Source organism: Pseudophryne corroboree, chromosome 11, assembly GCF_028390025.1.
Source record: "Pseudophryne corroboree isolate aPseCor3 chromosome 11, aPseCor3.hap2, whole genome shotgun sequence".
NCBI classification, from domain to species: domain Eukaryota; kingdom Metazoa; phylum Chordata; class Amphibia; order Anura; family Myobatrachidae; genus Pseudophryne; species Pseudophryne corroboree.
In genome coordinates, this window is record NC_086454.1 from 71,389,452 (window position 1) to 71,403,541 (window position 14,090).

The window sequence follows — 14,090 nt, forward strand, 5'->3', positions numbered from 1 at the left end:
TGGACTCAGGCAGTTGGGCAGATTGCAAGCTCTTCTAGGTAAAACAGTCGTTGACCTTTCATGACTGTTTGCCTGTTTCATGCACAAAAATAATATTGAATTGCTGTGTACGTAAATTTATATGTGCATCTGTTCTACGTTTATACGCATGCATAGCTTTTATTTGTGTCAGTGACATAGTAGAAATTGATTAGTTGGCATTACTTTGAAACATTAAACTGACTTTCGTGACGTGCAAAGAAATCTGCAATAAAGGGCAAGCATCTAATATTAACGTGGTTTAATTATAGGTGGGGTGCAGACTGTAAGGGTTAAAAATAGATGCAGGCAGATAAATCCAGAGACTATGCTCAGAGCATAGAACGTGTAATGTGTCTATGTAATATATGCATATCAATATATCTGTATACAGCTATCTATCTATCTATCTATCTATCTATCTATCTATCTATCTATCTATCTATCTATCTGTAGAATATATATATATATATATATATAAAGAGAGAGTGTATGTATATATATATATAGAGAGAGAGAGAGAGAATACATATATAGAGAGAAAAAGAGAGAGAGAGAGTATATATATATATATATATATATATATAAAACCTAGAGATAGATAGATAGATAGATAGATAGATAGATAGATAGATAGATAGATAGATAGATAGATAGATAGCTATTGAATGTGGTGCAGATCTATAGTAATTTACATGCTGGATAGCAGTAACCCTGGGAATACAAGACTAATGGGCTGAATCGGGTTAATGACCAGTAAAGATACCCTTTGTAAAGGATCTGATTGAGAGCAGTTAAACAGAATGGGAAATTACACCTCTCTGCTGTAGTAAATTACACGTTTCAAGCACCACAATCACCCCCCTCTGCTGCAAATGGCTATCCACTGTAAGTGTTGTGTGTAATTTCCTCTGCTCAGCCGTCAGACAAATTGGCAGCTTGGTGATAATACTATTTACCCTGCCGGACTGGGATCTCTAACGCAATGCAGTTCATCGCAGGCTGCCAGCCACAGAGGAGTTAAATCTCCCTTTATTATTGGGAACCCTTAGCAACTGTAATAAGAATCTAGAACAAAAGGGGAGGGAAGACTTACTGCAATCACAGTTCAGCTATTAATATTATTTTCTTGTTAGCAAATAAATAAAAAAAAGGGGATAAAAAAAGAAAATAAGTAGTGATTTTTATCCAGCATGTAAGTGAGAGTCAGAGAGGGGTCGTGCAGGAGGGTAGTGGGGGAGAAGCACAAGCAGTGCGCCTTTAATTGCTGTGGATTAATCAGCCTCCAGTTGTAACGTTCAGCCCTGCAGAATCGTATTTAAAGAAGCACCATCTGGGAAGGTGGGTGGGTGGGCTGGAGTACCTTTGCTGCACGCTTGGAAATTTCATCAGATTGATCAGAAATCCCCCCTCCAGGATCTGGGAGAAAACAGGTCGATTTCAGAACAATTTGTGCTCCATCCGTTCTCCAGTGAAACCAGGTTTATACTAAGCTATAACACCCACCTACCACCCTGACTGTCGTTACTATGGTAGTCTTTGTGTCACACACACATCCTCATCATCTCCCTTGTCATCCACTATGGGTTATATAAGGTGTTACAGAACTTCATATATATAAGCCATTTTCTCGTTATAAATGTCTCTTTCCATCTTTACGCATCAGGATATTCCCCCATGTCATTTAAAGATGCTGGAATATAAATAATGGGATAGACTAATTGGTATATGGCAATACATGGTGGGAGATAATGTAAGGGTGTCTTTTTTTTTTTGTATTACATTATATAGTGTTAAGAATAAGCAGGTAGACAGTCAGTGGATTGACCTACCGTAGCCCAGAACACTTTAAGGGTTTAAGGGGATGTAGATATGTGCAGGGCGTAGGGTTGTAGGATTCATTGTGTCTCACCATTTCTTTCACTGTTTTACAATCAAATAATAAAGCTGAACTGTTTTTACAACCAGACTCTGTGTTATTCCAGTCTTGCCTGCTAGCAGTGTGCTGATGGAGAATCAGTTTTCTGATGCAGCATATCTGTAATCCCATCTATACAAGGTTCTCTATATCTGTACTGGAGCAATGTCTCCATAGCAGTAACCCATGCAGAATATTTTGGGTTATACACATATGGTGCGCCTACGTCATTTGTAACATGTTAATTTCTCTGTCAGGCACTGGAGATTCCCTATATAGCAACATTAAGACTTTTTTTTTTTTAAGCTACATACAGTAGGTCTCTCCCCACCCACCCAGTGTCCCCCCCCCTCACCCCACCCCCACACACACATTTCTCTGCTAAATTACGTACAATTCTGACTCAGAAACACTGGGATATAAATCCTGGACTGCATTAACCTTTGCTTGACTAATTAAGTCTGCAAATGGTTGTCAGGCGCTTGCAGGAGTATAAGGGGTTAAGGTACATCCTCTCCCCTTTAAATGGTAACCCTTCCCCAGCTGATGAATGTGGCTCTCGGTGACTTCCAGGTTGTTAAATACAAGGAGGAGGGCACACAGTAGATGCTGTAGAACACGCTCTTTAGCGTCTGGGGACCAAGAGGCTTACCTGTGATTTGTGATTTTTTTTTTTTTAAAGAAATACTGCTGACTTCCAAATCTTATTTTTAGCACCACAGCTATAATTTATTATTAGCTACATTGTTACCTACATAGATTTAAAGCAACACTCACATTTCCATAATATTTTTTTTTCTTCTTCTTCTGTGGCTACGTTAGCAAATTACTAAAATAATTGCGTTCCTAGGTCTGGCATTACAAGATTCTTATTAAAAGAACGCACCAAGCAAGCGATGAATGGTATATTCTAAGACAATCTGATTTGCTCACATCAGTACAAAATGCATGTAGTATGAACTGTGCAATATTAATGGATGCTACTAGCACATTATAATACAGTATATATCAATGTACAATGCTAGGGAGGAAACCAAAGGGATATATCTAAGACACAATCTAACCCCCTGCTTACCTTATTGAAAGCTAACTTAAGAATCATTGGTTACAATAGGTCCAGAGAGCCCAAGCATACCGTAGCTTTCCCTAAACTTAACACTATAGATGGTGAGCTCTGTGCTCTATCCGCTGTGAGATGTCCAAGTTCGACAAAACTTAGGCGCATCCTTTAGTGGAATAATCTCAAACAGTTTGGATGAAGCAAATGCAAGGATATGCCATGTGAGAGAGCTTCAGAGAGGAAACAGGCAGAATCCTGAATAGGATGCACTCTCTCTGTTCAGCACTTCTCAGTCACCGCCACTGTCCAGGGTGCTGAAATGGAATCAGCTGTTTAAAGGGCTATCGTTATTTTTGCCTTATTAAAACCACACTTGATAATGCTTCACACTAGTAGTGCATACCCACGCTATATCACGTGAATAGTACCTTGCCAAATGGGTGATCACATGTTGTGTGGACCCCTATGCTTGACAAAGGAAATACCCCTTTTTTTTCCCATAGTCACCGGTAGACTTAGGCACCAAGTCACCTCTTACAGAAGACAAAATAGCCAACTCAGTACCCTTTTCTTGGCTAGAAAATCCTAACACATTGCTACAGAGATAGCGAGCTGTAATTATTTCTCTTGGTCGCATGCAGAAAAGCCCTTCTGCGTGCTCCCATCTGATGGTTATCAGCTGCGCTGCGAGGAAATAACAGGTACCTAGCAGAGTGCACCCAGTGAAATACAATCTACAACCTCCAAGTTTGCAATACGCAGGCTGTAATCACAGAGCTAAATCATAGCATTTCAATTAAAGTTCTTTGGTAGCACAATTCTGGTGGCCTGGGTGTTTTTTCTAATTATTATAAACGCATACTTGTACATAAGATGTAAGTCATAAAAAACAACAACCATCAATTACATATCTCCTTGAAAGCAGCACATTAATCACTTTTAAGATGAAAAAGATTAGTATTGCTACTTACCATTGTTATATGTTGCTGTCCTGGAGATACAAGTGTCTTAAAATCCGGTCTCTCCAACAGATGCTGGAAGGTAATGTCTCTTGTTTGAAGTCATCATGTGAGGACTACTGCTTTGCTCAGTGGATCGCCCACCACTTGGTGTGACTTATGAATGTAATATCCGCAAGCTTAAACTCTCAACCACCTTGGTGACTACAGAAGACAGGAGGCAACTGGCAACGATGTTTATGAACCTATAGCTTTATGCAATGCTCTGTCAGACAGACACGTTTTTCCCTAAGATCACAGGTGATCCCACTCAATAAGGGAGGTTATCAGGGAACTGCTAAATAACTATACAAGAGAACACAACTTCTTACCCAGACTCCAGCCTAGTAAAAATATAACTACTCCACCAGAAGTTACCACTCATCCAGGACGTTCATCTAAATAAACTTCACCCAAACATCACTTTTTTTTTTTTTTAGTTTTTGTTTGAAACTTGACACATCTGGGGGTTTTGCAAGCTGACCTGAACCTTGGGATTATATACAAGCTTGCAGGTAAGATTACATTTGTGTTTGTCACAAGCAATGTGCCATAGAAAAAGCAGCACAGGGACCTGTTGCACGACGACGTGTGTGATTCTAAGCACAGGGCACTTTAGAAAGTTTGCATTATCCCAAACTCTACAATGAAGAGAAAATCACAGTTATACAGGAGTGGTCAGAAGCCCTTTCCTCCTGATGTAGACTTAATGAAAGTGCATTCCCTCACATGTATGCAGTAAGTGATCTGCAGTGCTAGCGGTACCTGTCTGCACTACCTAGGCGGCACAGGTATGATTATATGTATGATTTGTATACAGAATTAAGTATTGCTAATGTTCTGGGTGAGTACCCAGATGGCTGCCTCTTGTGACAGTCAAGACAGGTATTGTCTAAGCTTGGGCAACCTGTTGCTCTTCTGCTGCAGTGGATCTTTAGATTCCAGTGTTCCAGATCCTGATAGGGCATGCTGCGAATAGTGGTACCACATCAGCAGAAAGACTACATGTTTAATAACCAGTAACCCCTTCTTACTGCAATTTCATTCAACTGCAATTTCATTCAACACACTGTATTCAACGGGTTGATAAGCAACTCATTATTGCCTACAGTAAACAGAATTACACTGATTAGCAGAAGGCTGTGGCAGATTTAACGTCTTATTCACACACTTTGACTGCTCATGATTTAGTTACAGCTTTCATACTCTACAATGCAAAGGAAAGATTGCAGGGTATTATGCAGATTGTCTGTTACATTGCGGTTAGCTACAGTGCCCTGTCAGTGAGATCAGCGAATGGTTTGAAATGCAACAAGTGCGCTCCATACCTCGCCTGTGGTGGGAGCTGAGTGTTGGAATCAAAGCGCACTGGTGATATGTGTGGATGGTGAGATGAGATTAGGTTCCAACAAGCAACCAGAGGATGATTTCCCTACATCCATAGTCTTTTTTAATTATAATAAGAGCCAGTGAAATATATGGTACTGTAAGTGGTTTCAAATGTAAGAATATGACTGTCCAGGGTTGTTGTACACGTTTGCCTTTCTTGAGAATGTGATGAGGGTTTACAGACTTACTCCACCTTGTATGTAATGTAGTAGAGAGTTGCTTTATGCAATCTACATATGTAGTTTCAGATGACATGACAAGCTTGTTTTGGGACAACTCTTGGCCATAGTGACATAGGTGCAATGGTACATACAGTGGGTGTGGTTCGTTTTATCGACAGTATCTAGGTCGACAATGTTTAGGTCGACCACTATAGGTCGACAGTCATTAGGTCGACATGGATGGAAGGTCGACAGGGTTTATAGGTCGACATGTGCTAGGTCGACAGGTCTAAAGGTCGACATGATGATTTTTTTTTTGATGTCTTTTTCTTCGTAAAGTGACCGGGATCCCAAATTAGTGCACCGCGTCCCCTCGCATGGCTCGCTTCGCTCGCCATGCTTCGGGCATGGTGCCTTCGCTCCGCTACCGCTTCGCTCGGCACACTTTACCGTTCCAATCGTAGTCCACGTGGATCGTTAAGTATGAAAAAATCCCCCCAAAAAATATGTGAAAAACTCATGTCGACCTTTAGACCTGTCGACCTAGCACATGTCGACCTAGAAACCCTGTCGACCTTCCATCCATGTCGACCTAGTGACTGTCGACCTATAGTGGTCGACCTAAACATTGTCGACCTAGACACTGTCGATCTTCAGACCGGATCCCACATACAGTATGTGTATATGTGTATCTATATATCTACAGTATATGCCTGCTTGTTTTAATATCTGCCTGCTCTCCCCCCCCCCTCTCTCTTTCTATCTTAATTGGTATTATTATCAACTGATGCTATTGTATTATTTTCTGGGATGCAGAGCAGACTCAGGGGCAGATGCACTATGTCTTGGAAAGTGATAAAGTGGAAAGAGACAAGGTACCAACAGTCAGCTTCTGTCTTTTTTCAAACACAGCCTGTAATGTGGCAGTTGGGAGTTGATTGGCTGGAACTTTATCTCTATCTACTTTATCACTCTCCAAAACATAGCACATCTCCCTCCTGGTCCTGGGTGTTACATTTTAACACTTGTGTCTCACTGCCAGCTGTATGCATGCTGTAGGCTGTTTCTTTTTCTAAATGGTCTTCTAAATGCCCCTCCCCATGTTAAGTTCAGCATTGATATGAGGTGTTTTTTTTTTTTTAAGAACTTTGATAACTTTAGTTCTGGGTAAAGTAAATGTAGTTATAATACAATATAATGGTCAAGTTACCTGGCACATTGTGATTCTCCTTTTGGAATAGCCACTGCACCAAAGTTAAGAAACATTGCATTACATTTTGATTTCAAGGTAATTACTGGCAGAAAAACAAAATCATCTTCTACTCACACCTCTATGGGGGTGGAATAAGAGGTGCCGCGTGAGTTCATGTGGAACCACCAGTGAAAACTTTGTGGGTAATTGAATCTCTCCTAAGTATCCTTCCAAATAAAGCTACATTTTTAGGTATATGCAGCATTCTATTTGAAAGTGGATGTCAAACTACTGCTTTATATTCCCATGCATCATAGGTTGTTTAATACTGATTAGAATTGTATACATGAAATAATATATTTATACCCAACTATAAGACCATCATTGTATATATCATGTATTTGTAATAGATTTCCATGTTAGGAGAGCTGTTCTATATTTGAGCCAGCAGAGTGTAAGTGAAAAGTTTAAGAATGGGTTGGGTATGAGTATTTGACAATCAAACTGTTGACACTCAGAAAGGGAACAGTGTCAGGTCAAACCTGTAATAGTAACTTGATAATAACGATATGTAAAGCATCTACAACTCAAACATGATGCTTTACCACTCAATACTGCATGCATTCAGATTATATCAATACAATATGGGGTTTGGTAAAGTGTTAGAGCTTATGGGGACAGCTGTCACCCACCAGAACAATATTGACCTTCCCTGGTAGTTATGTATCTACCACTGCTATTTGCGCACAAGTTGGATACTTTTGCCTCCAATAGTGGATAGGCCCCTCAACCTCTTCTTTTAATTACTGCAAAAATACACGGTTGATTCACATTATTATGACCAACATCTAATAACCAGGGTAACCGCTTCGGAGCCCCATAGGCAGCAAGGTACTCTGAACTGTCATTTTAGACACATGTCTGATACCCCCTCCCCCTCCCCCGCCTCCCGGTTCATTTTGATGGTGAGCTTCTGCAATGTACCTCTCACATCAATGGCACATGGTGCTCCGTAGTTTCTAGGTTGGTAATTCGTAATGGTGCCATTAGTCCAGTCACAATACACCTTCACCACAGCAGCATGCGAACAGTTCACAAACTGCACTGTTTCAGAAATACTGCTACCCTTGGCTCGAACACTGGTAATCATCCCTTTTTGCAACTCAGATAAATAGCCCCTTTTATCCATGACAGCAAAGAGGAATATGTGTGCAGACGGCCTAACGCACACCTTATATAGCCACCAAGCCAGCACACAACAGGTAACGTACTTCATTGCTATGTGCTGCCGATGTCAAATGTAGGAGGTGGTCATAATAATCTGATTTGACCATGTATAATGCCAGGGTGACATAGTATTCCTCATACTTAATTGTGGCTTAGTGGATCTGAGGACATTTTTACAGCTGCACCTGGAATTAATTTTTTCATGCACAATGTAAACTACACTTAAAACTGATTCATTGGTTTAAAGCAGATTTTATTCAGAGTGCTTCATTTTCATGCAGATGTAGAGTTAATGTGCATTGGATCAGCACCAAACTTCTTGCATATTGCATTTCACCAAACAAGTGGCACCAGTGTTTTGAACATTCATTGATTTAGTTTTGATGAATTCACCAGTGTCTTATGTTGGTAAACTATATTAAAACAAGTTCCATTTAGTAGTATTTCAACTTTCCTAGACAATTTGGGGCAGATGTATTAAGCCTAGAAAAGTGATAAAGCAGTGATAAGGCACGATAAGTGCAAGGTGATAATGCACCAGCCAATCAACTCCAATATGTAAATTTACAATTAGGAGCTGATTGGCTGGTGCGTTATCACCTTGCATTTATCACTGCTTTATCACTTCGCCAGGCTTAATACATCTGCCCCAGAATGGAAACATCCATATCCTATACCTATAGGAACTCAAACCAAACTGTGATTGGGTGCTGTTCACAGTTTCCAACTACATTTACTGACTGTGCAAAAAAAGTTACATTGTCACCCATTAAGTTGAGGTCAGTAACAATATTGTGTTTCCTGACACTGCAATAATCCGCACAAAAAAGTCATATTGTGATTTATTTAATTGTGTATGGTTGCAGACACCTTATTGACAATCCCATCTATTTCTAGGCACATTGTAATTTAGCATCATAGTGTTTCAGTAGAAAAAAAAAGCCATCAATAAATGTTTATTGTAGCTAAAACATATTATCAGTGTTTCGCATCCATTCTGCTGTGTTTAACTACTAAATTAAATAATGGTGATATGCAGAGATATTATGACATCGTCATTTGTTTAAAGCAAAGCCGATAACCTTAAATTGGGGGACATTTGAAGTTACATAATAATAAAGTAATAAATAGCTAAATGTACATAAAAGAATTATCATAAGAGATTTCAATCATTGTGCAATCATTTAAAAACAAACAAATGAGCTGTTGTCTTATATTGAAAGACTAAATAATACTGTCTAAATAAGATGCATTTTTGCAGGGCTATGGTATAACCTTGGAAGTGTACTATTATATCATTTCAATCAATGAACAGCACCCTTCAAACATCCTGTTAAGAAGCATTATGAATAGGTTGCAATGGTTCAAGAGCTCGCTACAATATCATTTAAAATTAGAGGTTCAGATTCATTGGCTATCAGCCTATTACATGCTCTAGAGATCTCTGTAAGTGTGCACATGAGTGTAGGCAAGCACAAAATTAACATGATAGACTTTGCACTGACCTCCAGCTATTGAGCTGGCATTTTTTCCATCCTAGAGTGAGACAGTCATACCTAATGTTAGTAAGAACAAGAAAGGATCTCTCGCTCTCTCTAAAATATGTATACTGTATATATATATATATATATATAAAAAGTCCAAGGTCAGGCACTCATATAAATACTTCACCGGTGCCCACAAAAAGCTTAATTGGAACATGCATATGTGTGTGTGTGTGTGTACTGCATATACAGTATATAGTATTTATCTGATTGTAGTTTGTGTTCCTGCATGTCATGCTTAGAGTAGCTGTTCCCTCTTGAGAACAGACACCATATGGGTTAAACAATACTTAGTTACAATCAGAATGCCCGGGAAACTCCAGTATTTTGAGCAGTTCTCCTGGTCTACTATAAGATAAGACACTCATGTGTCCCTCCCCAGCCAGACAGTGGATGATGATGTAAAATTTCAAAGGTTTTCATCATCATGACTCCACCCCCTGCTGCGGTACACAGTGCAGGGGTTTCAGAACAATAAAGCAAATCTTGGTCCTATTCTCTTGCACTTACTACTGGGGCTTCCACACCAGGATCTCCCAGATGGGAGGTATATAATGTGGACAAGTATGAGTTATCCAAGTAAGAGCCAGCATAGACTGTGCCCACTGTCAAGTTCGACCGTTGCATAAATCCCATCGATGGTGTATTACTATCAATTGATAACCATTTGATGGCTAGCACCATTGATGATTCCCAATGCGCAGAAGCAACCTGCTGTCAGAGTATTAGGAGATTAGGACAACCACTAATAGGCTAGCAAGCAAGGTATAAATTATACAACCCTCGAATTGGAAAAGGGCGTCCAGTCCTCGACCTTCACAAATCCTCCTCTTAGCAGGTGTCCTGGAAACGCTACATTGATGATGTACTATTTATCTGGAGAGGAGACCAGGCAGGGCTTAAGATTTTTTGTGAATATTTGAATTCCAATACCCTCAATATAGAGCTTTCTTTTACCATCAGCAAAGTTACTGTAAATTTTTTGGATTTGACCTTAAGAGTAGAAGGAGGGATCCTCTCCACGAGTACATATACGAAGGAGACTGATTCTCTGATGTATATACATGCTGAAAGTAGCCATCATTTCAATTGGCTGGATTCTATTCCATATGGACAATTAAAAAGAGTTAAAAGGAACTGTTCAGAGGCCAAGGTATATCATGATCAAGCGCAAGATTTAAAAAGAAGGTTCGAAAGGAGTGGTTACAAGACTGCTAATATAGATGTAGCTATGGAGAAGGTAGATAAAGTTGACAGGATGGAGTTGTTGGTGGATAAACCAAGGAAGCCTTCCAATAAAGAAAGATTTGAATGGGCTTTTATTACTGGCTACAACTCCCAATATAAAGCCCTTGAAAAATCTGTCAGACAAAATTGGAGCATCCTTAGGAAAGACCCCATTTTGGGGGGACTGTTGCCCAATCGTCCAACATTTATTTATAAAAGGGCTCCTAATTTGAAAACGCATTTGGTCAATAGCTATGTACCACCCAAAAAGAGGGAGGGCAGGATTTTAACCCAGGGCATCCACCGGTGTGGTATGTGTATTTGCTGCTGAGAGGTACCCAGTGATGGGACAAAGAAACTGTATTCCCTGTGTGTGAATGGGAAAATTGTTAAGATTAGGGATTTTATTACTTGCAACATAAAGAATGTTGTTTATTTTATTGAGTGTAGGTGCAATTTGTTTTATATCGATCGGACTACTAGACCTCTTAAAACTCGCCTCGGCGAACATTGTAGGAACATCAAAAAAGGTCTAGAATCCCATGCTTTATCGAACCATTTTAGGATGCATCACGATAGCTCCACAAGGGGTATAGTGAGATTTGGGGCTATTAAAGTAGTGAAATGTGGACCACGACAACGAGATGTTAGCACACTTTTAGCCAAGAGTGAGATGAATTTTATATATGAATTGAATACATTGCACCCTATGGGTTTAAATAACGACTTCGAACTCAAATGGTTCATATAAGAAAATGTTTTATATATTTCTAACTATATTCTGTTTGCAATGCATGTTTTAATTGTATGTTTTAACTGTATGATTTAGCACTTGTTTTATATACACTTTTTAGAGATATGATGATACAATCAATGTTGCCTTATGGACTGCAATAAGCTCATGCAAACCTGGTATTATCTAGTGGAGCCCGTCTGAGTAACATGACCCGTCCCGGCGGCGCCTTGCTAGCTAGTATAGGCGTTTTCAATGGGAGATCGTTTTGGACGCCTAGCTGCCATGGCAACCTGTGTGCGGACGGAACCTGAGCGGATGACGCGTTGATGCGCCGGGTTACCGTGACAACGCGTATACAGACTCGCGAGCGGAAGTTACGGACTTACACTTCCGGTAACCATGACAACCCGGGAAGGTTTTATAGTAACGAGACAGCGCTGCATATGATTGGACAATGGAGACGTTAAATACCAAGGAGGGAGATGGGAGATGGTATCCAGCCTTGAAAAAGACTCCGGAAAGGAGTTGAAATGCGTCGGCACGTTTGGCATCTGTGGTCTGCGTCCAGTGGGAGTGTATGCTGATCCAAGGACCAGGGGTAATTCCAGTCACCTGCCCGGGCGGATTCTGGTGTAAAAGAACTTGATTGAGAACTTTTTATGGGTTCTCTGTCGCTCTGGTAATTGTTGCATTCATTTCCCTTGTGGCCCACACACATGGATGTCTTATACCATCATATTTTGTCACTTGTATTTGTCCTGTATTGTGTGTTATATTAAATACTGTATTACACATGTGGCCCTCCTCTCCCCTCTGTTCTATATGCTGTTCTGCTAAGGACACCTGCTAAGAGGAGGATTTGTGAAGGTCGAGGACTGGACGCCCTTTTCAATTGGAGGGTTGTATAATTTATACATTTACGTGTGTCCTGTTGATATAAGAAAAATCCACCTGGGCGCCAGGTGGTTCCCGCAGCCATACTTTATATTCTGTACTTGTTTGCTATTGTGTTTTGGAGAGACACTATTTTGGTTGTGGTAATCACGAGGCAGCCCTTCACATAGTGGCGCGACACGTGAGATAAGTGGACAATTCTTTTAGTATTTGGTATCTTCTTCTCTCCTACTGTTCCACTGTTCTGCGATATTGCTGCCATTATGTTCAAATATTGAGACCAGAGAAGGTCAATGTTAGAGAATTTATTTAAGGATGAAGGTGAACATATTGAACTTCTGGATGTCAGCTTAGAGAATATAATGAGGAAGTTAGAAACCACCCTATTGAAGGAGAATAAAATATGGTGGGAAACTGTAACCTTGGAAAAGTATATTGCGCATGAAATCATTCCGAAAGGCCTTAGGATTGATAAAAAAGCTTAATTTGACTCAGCCTCCGATTCATTTAGGGAAGAATGGGGTAAGATCACCACCGAATGCTCATTCGCCCTAATGAATCTTATCATCAATGAGAGGAGGAGGGATCTTGGAGAGCTAGAGGGTGAAATTAAAAAATACAAAGACCTAATAGCCCCTCTCTGTGATCTTGCTGACTACAAGGAATTTGAGAATAGAATTGAGCTTAACATTAAAAAAAATGAAAAGCTCCTTGTGGACAGAAAGATCAGGAAGTTCATCAGAGACAAAAAAGATTCAAAGGCTTCTGAAGAAATAGAGATAGAATGTCCTGATGAACCGATAGATTTTGAAGAGAACGAAAAGGATGGACCGTGTATGACACGGGACGTCAAATGGGGCGGGCAGAAACCAAGAGGTTTTGATGTAAAAAGGTCTTTTTACAAACCCCAAAACCCTAGAGGGAATCAGTATTATCAGAATCAATCTCAGTCGAGTAGACATAAGGAAGAGGAGCGGGGATATCGGGGAAGGGAAGCCCTATATATGCGACAGAGAAGGACCCCCTCACCCCTGCGATACCACCAGAGAAGGCATCAGGAGCATCAATGGAGGGAAAACAGACCACGAGGCGGGCAGGTCCCTGCAGAGAGGTTTGATGATAAAAGGAGGGATGACCATAGAAGGAGAGACGAGCGTGATTTTGTGAATACCACTCCTAGACAACATAGCAATAGGTTCGATGTACTAAGACGAGATAGAGACCTTTTTTTAGATGTCGGGGGAAGGACACGGAGACTGAGATAATACATCAGGGAACTCATAGGGGGAAAAGGGGTGGTAGGAATAAGGGGAAACGCCCCAAAAAGAAAAGAATAAGGAAAAAGAAAACCAAGGAAGGCAATCTGCCCACGACTACCCCAATACCCATCAGCCTGGAGTCTACTAACTCTAGAGCTTGTGCCCCTGTAGGAAATGACACTAAGGGAGTAAAGATCTTCAATATTAGTTCCCACGTGTTGACTAAGCACGAGGAAAGTGTCTTAGAGAAGGGCCTGAAATATGCCCCTGCAAGACCAATTAACAAATTTGAAGCTTTTGTTGATATACACAAGTTCGTCCGGAAACTATGCCTCAAAAAATTCTTCTTGTCGAAGGAACTAGTGGGCGAACTTGGTACAGCTGAAGTTGTGAGTTCCACTCCCTTTAGACCTAAGTCGGTTTTTTTTCTGGCTCATGTAAAAGGGAACTTTATTGATACATTCAGT

The 14,090-nt window shown here is 40.3% G+C and overlaps 1 protein-coding gene across 1 annotated transcript in view; it reads right to left on the reverse strand.

Moving 5' to 3' along the window:
• The window catches only part of BDNF (brain derived neurotrophic factor), a 95,260-nt gene extending 91,053 nt beyond the window's left edge, over positions 1-4,207 (reverse strand). Inside the window, exon 1 of the mRNA XM_063944414.1 lies at positions 3,968-4,207. Within this exon, the coding sequence (XP_063800484.1) occupies positions 3,968-3,970 (3 nt within the window). The 5' untranslated portion in view covers positions 3,971-4,207. The remainder of the gene's footprint in view (positions 1-3,967) is intronic.
• Between the last annotated feature and the right edge of the window lie 9,883 nt (positions 4,208-14,090).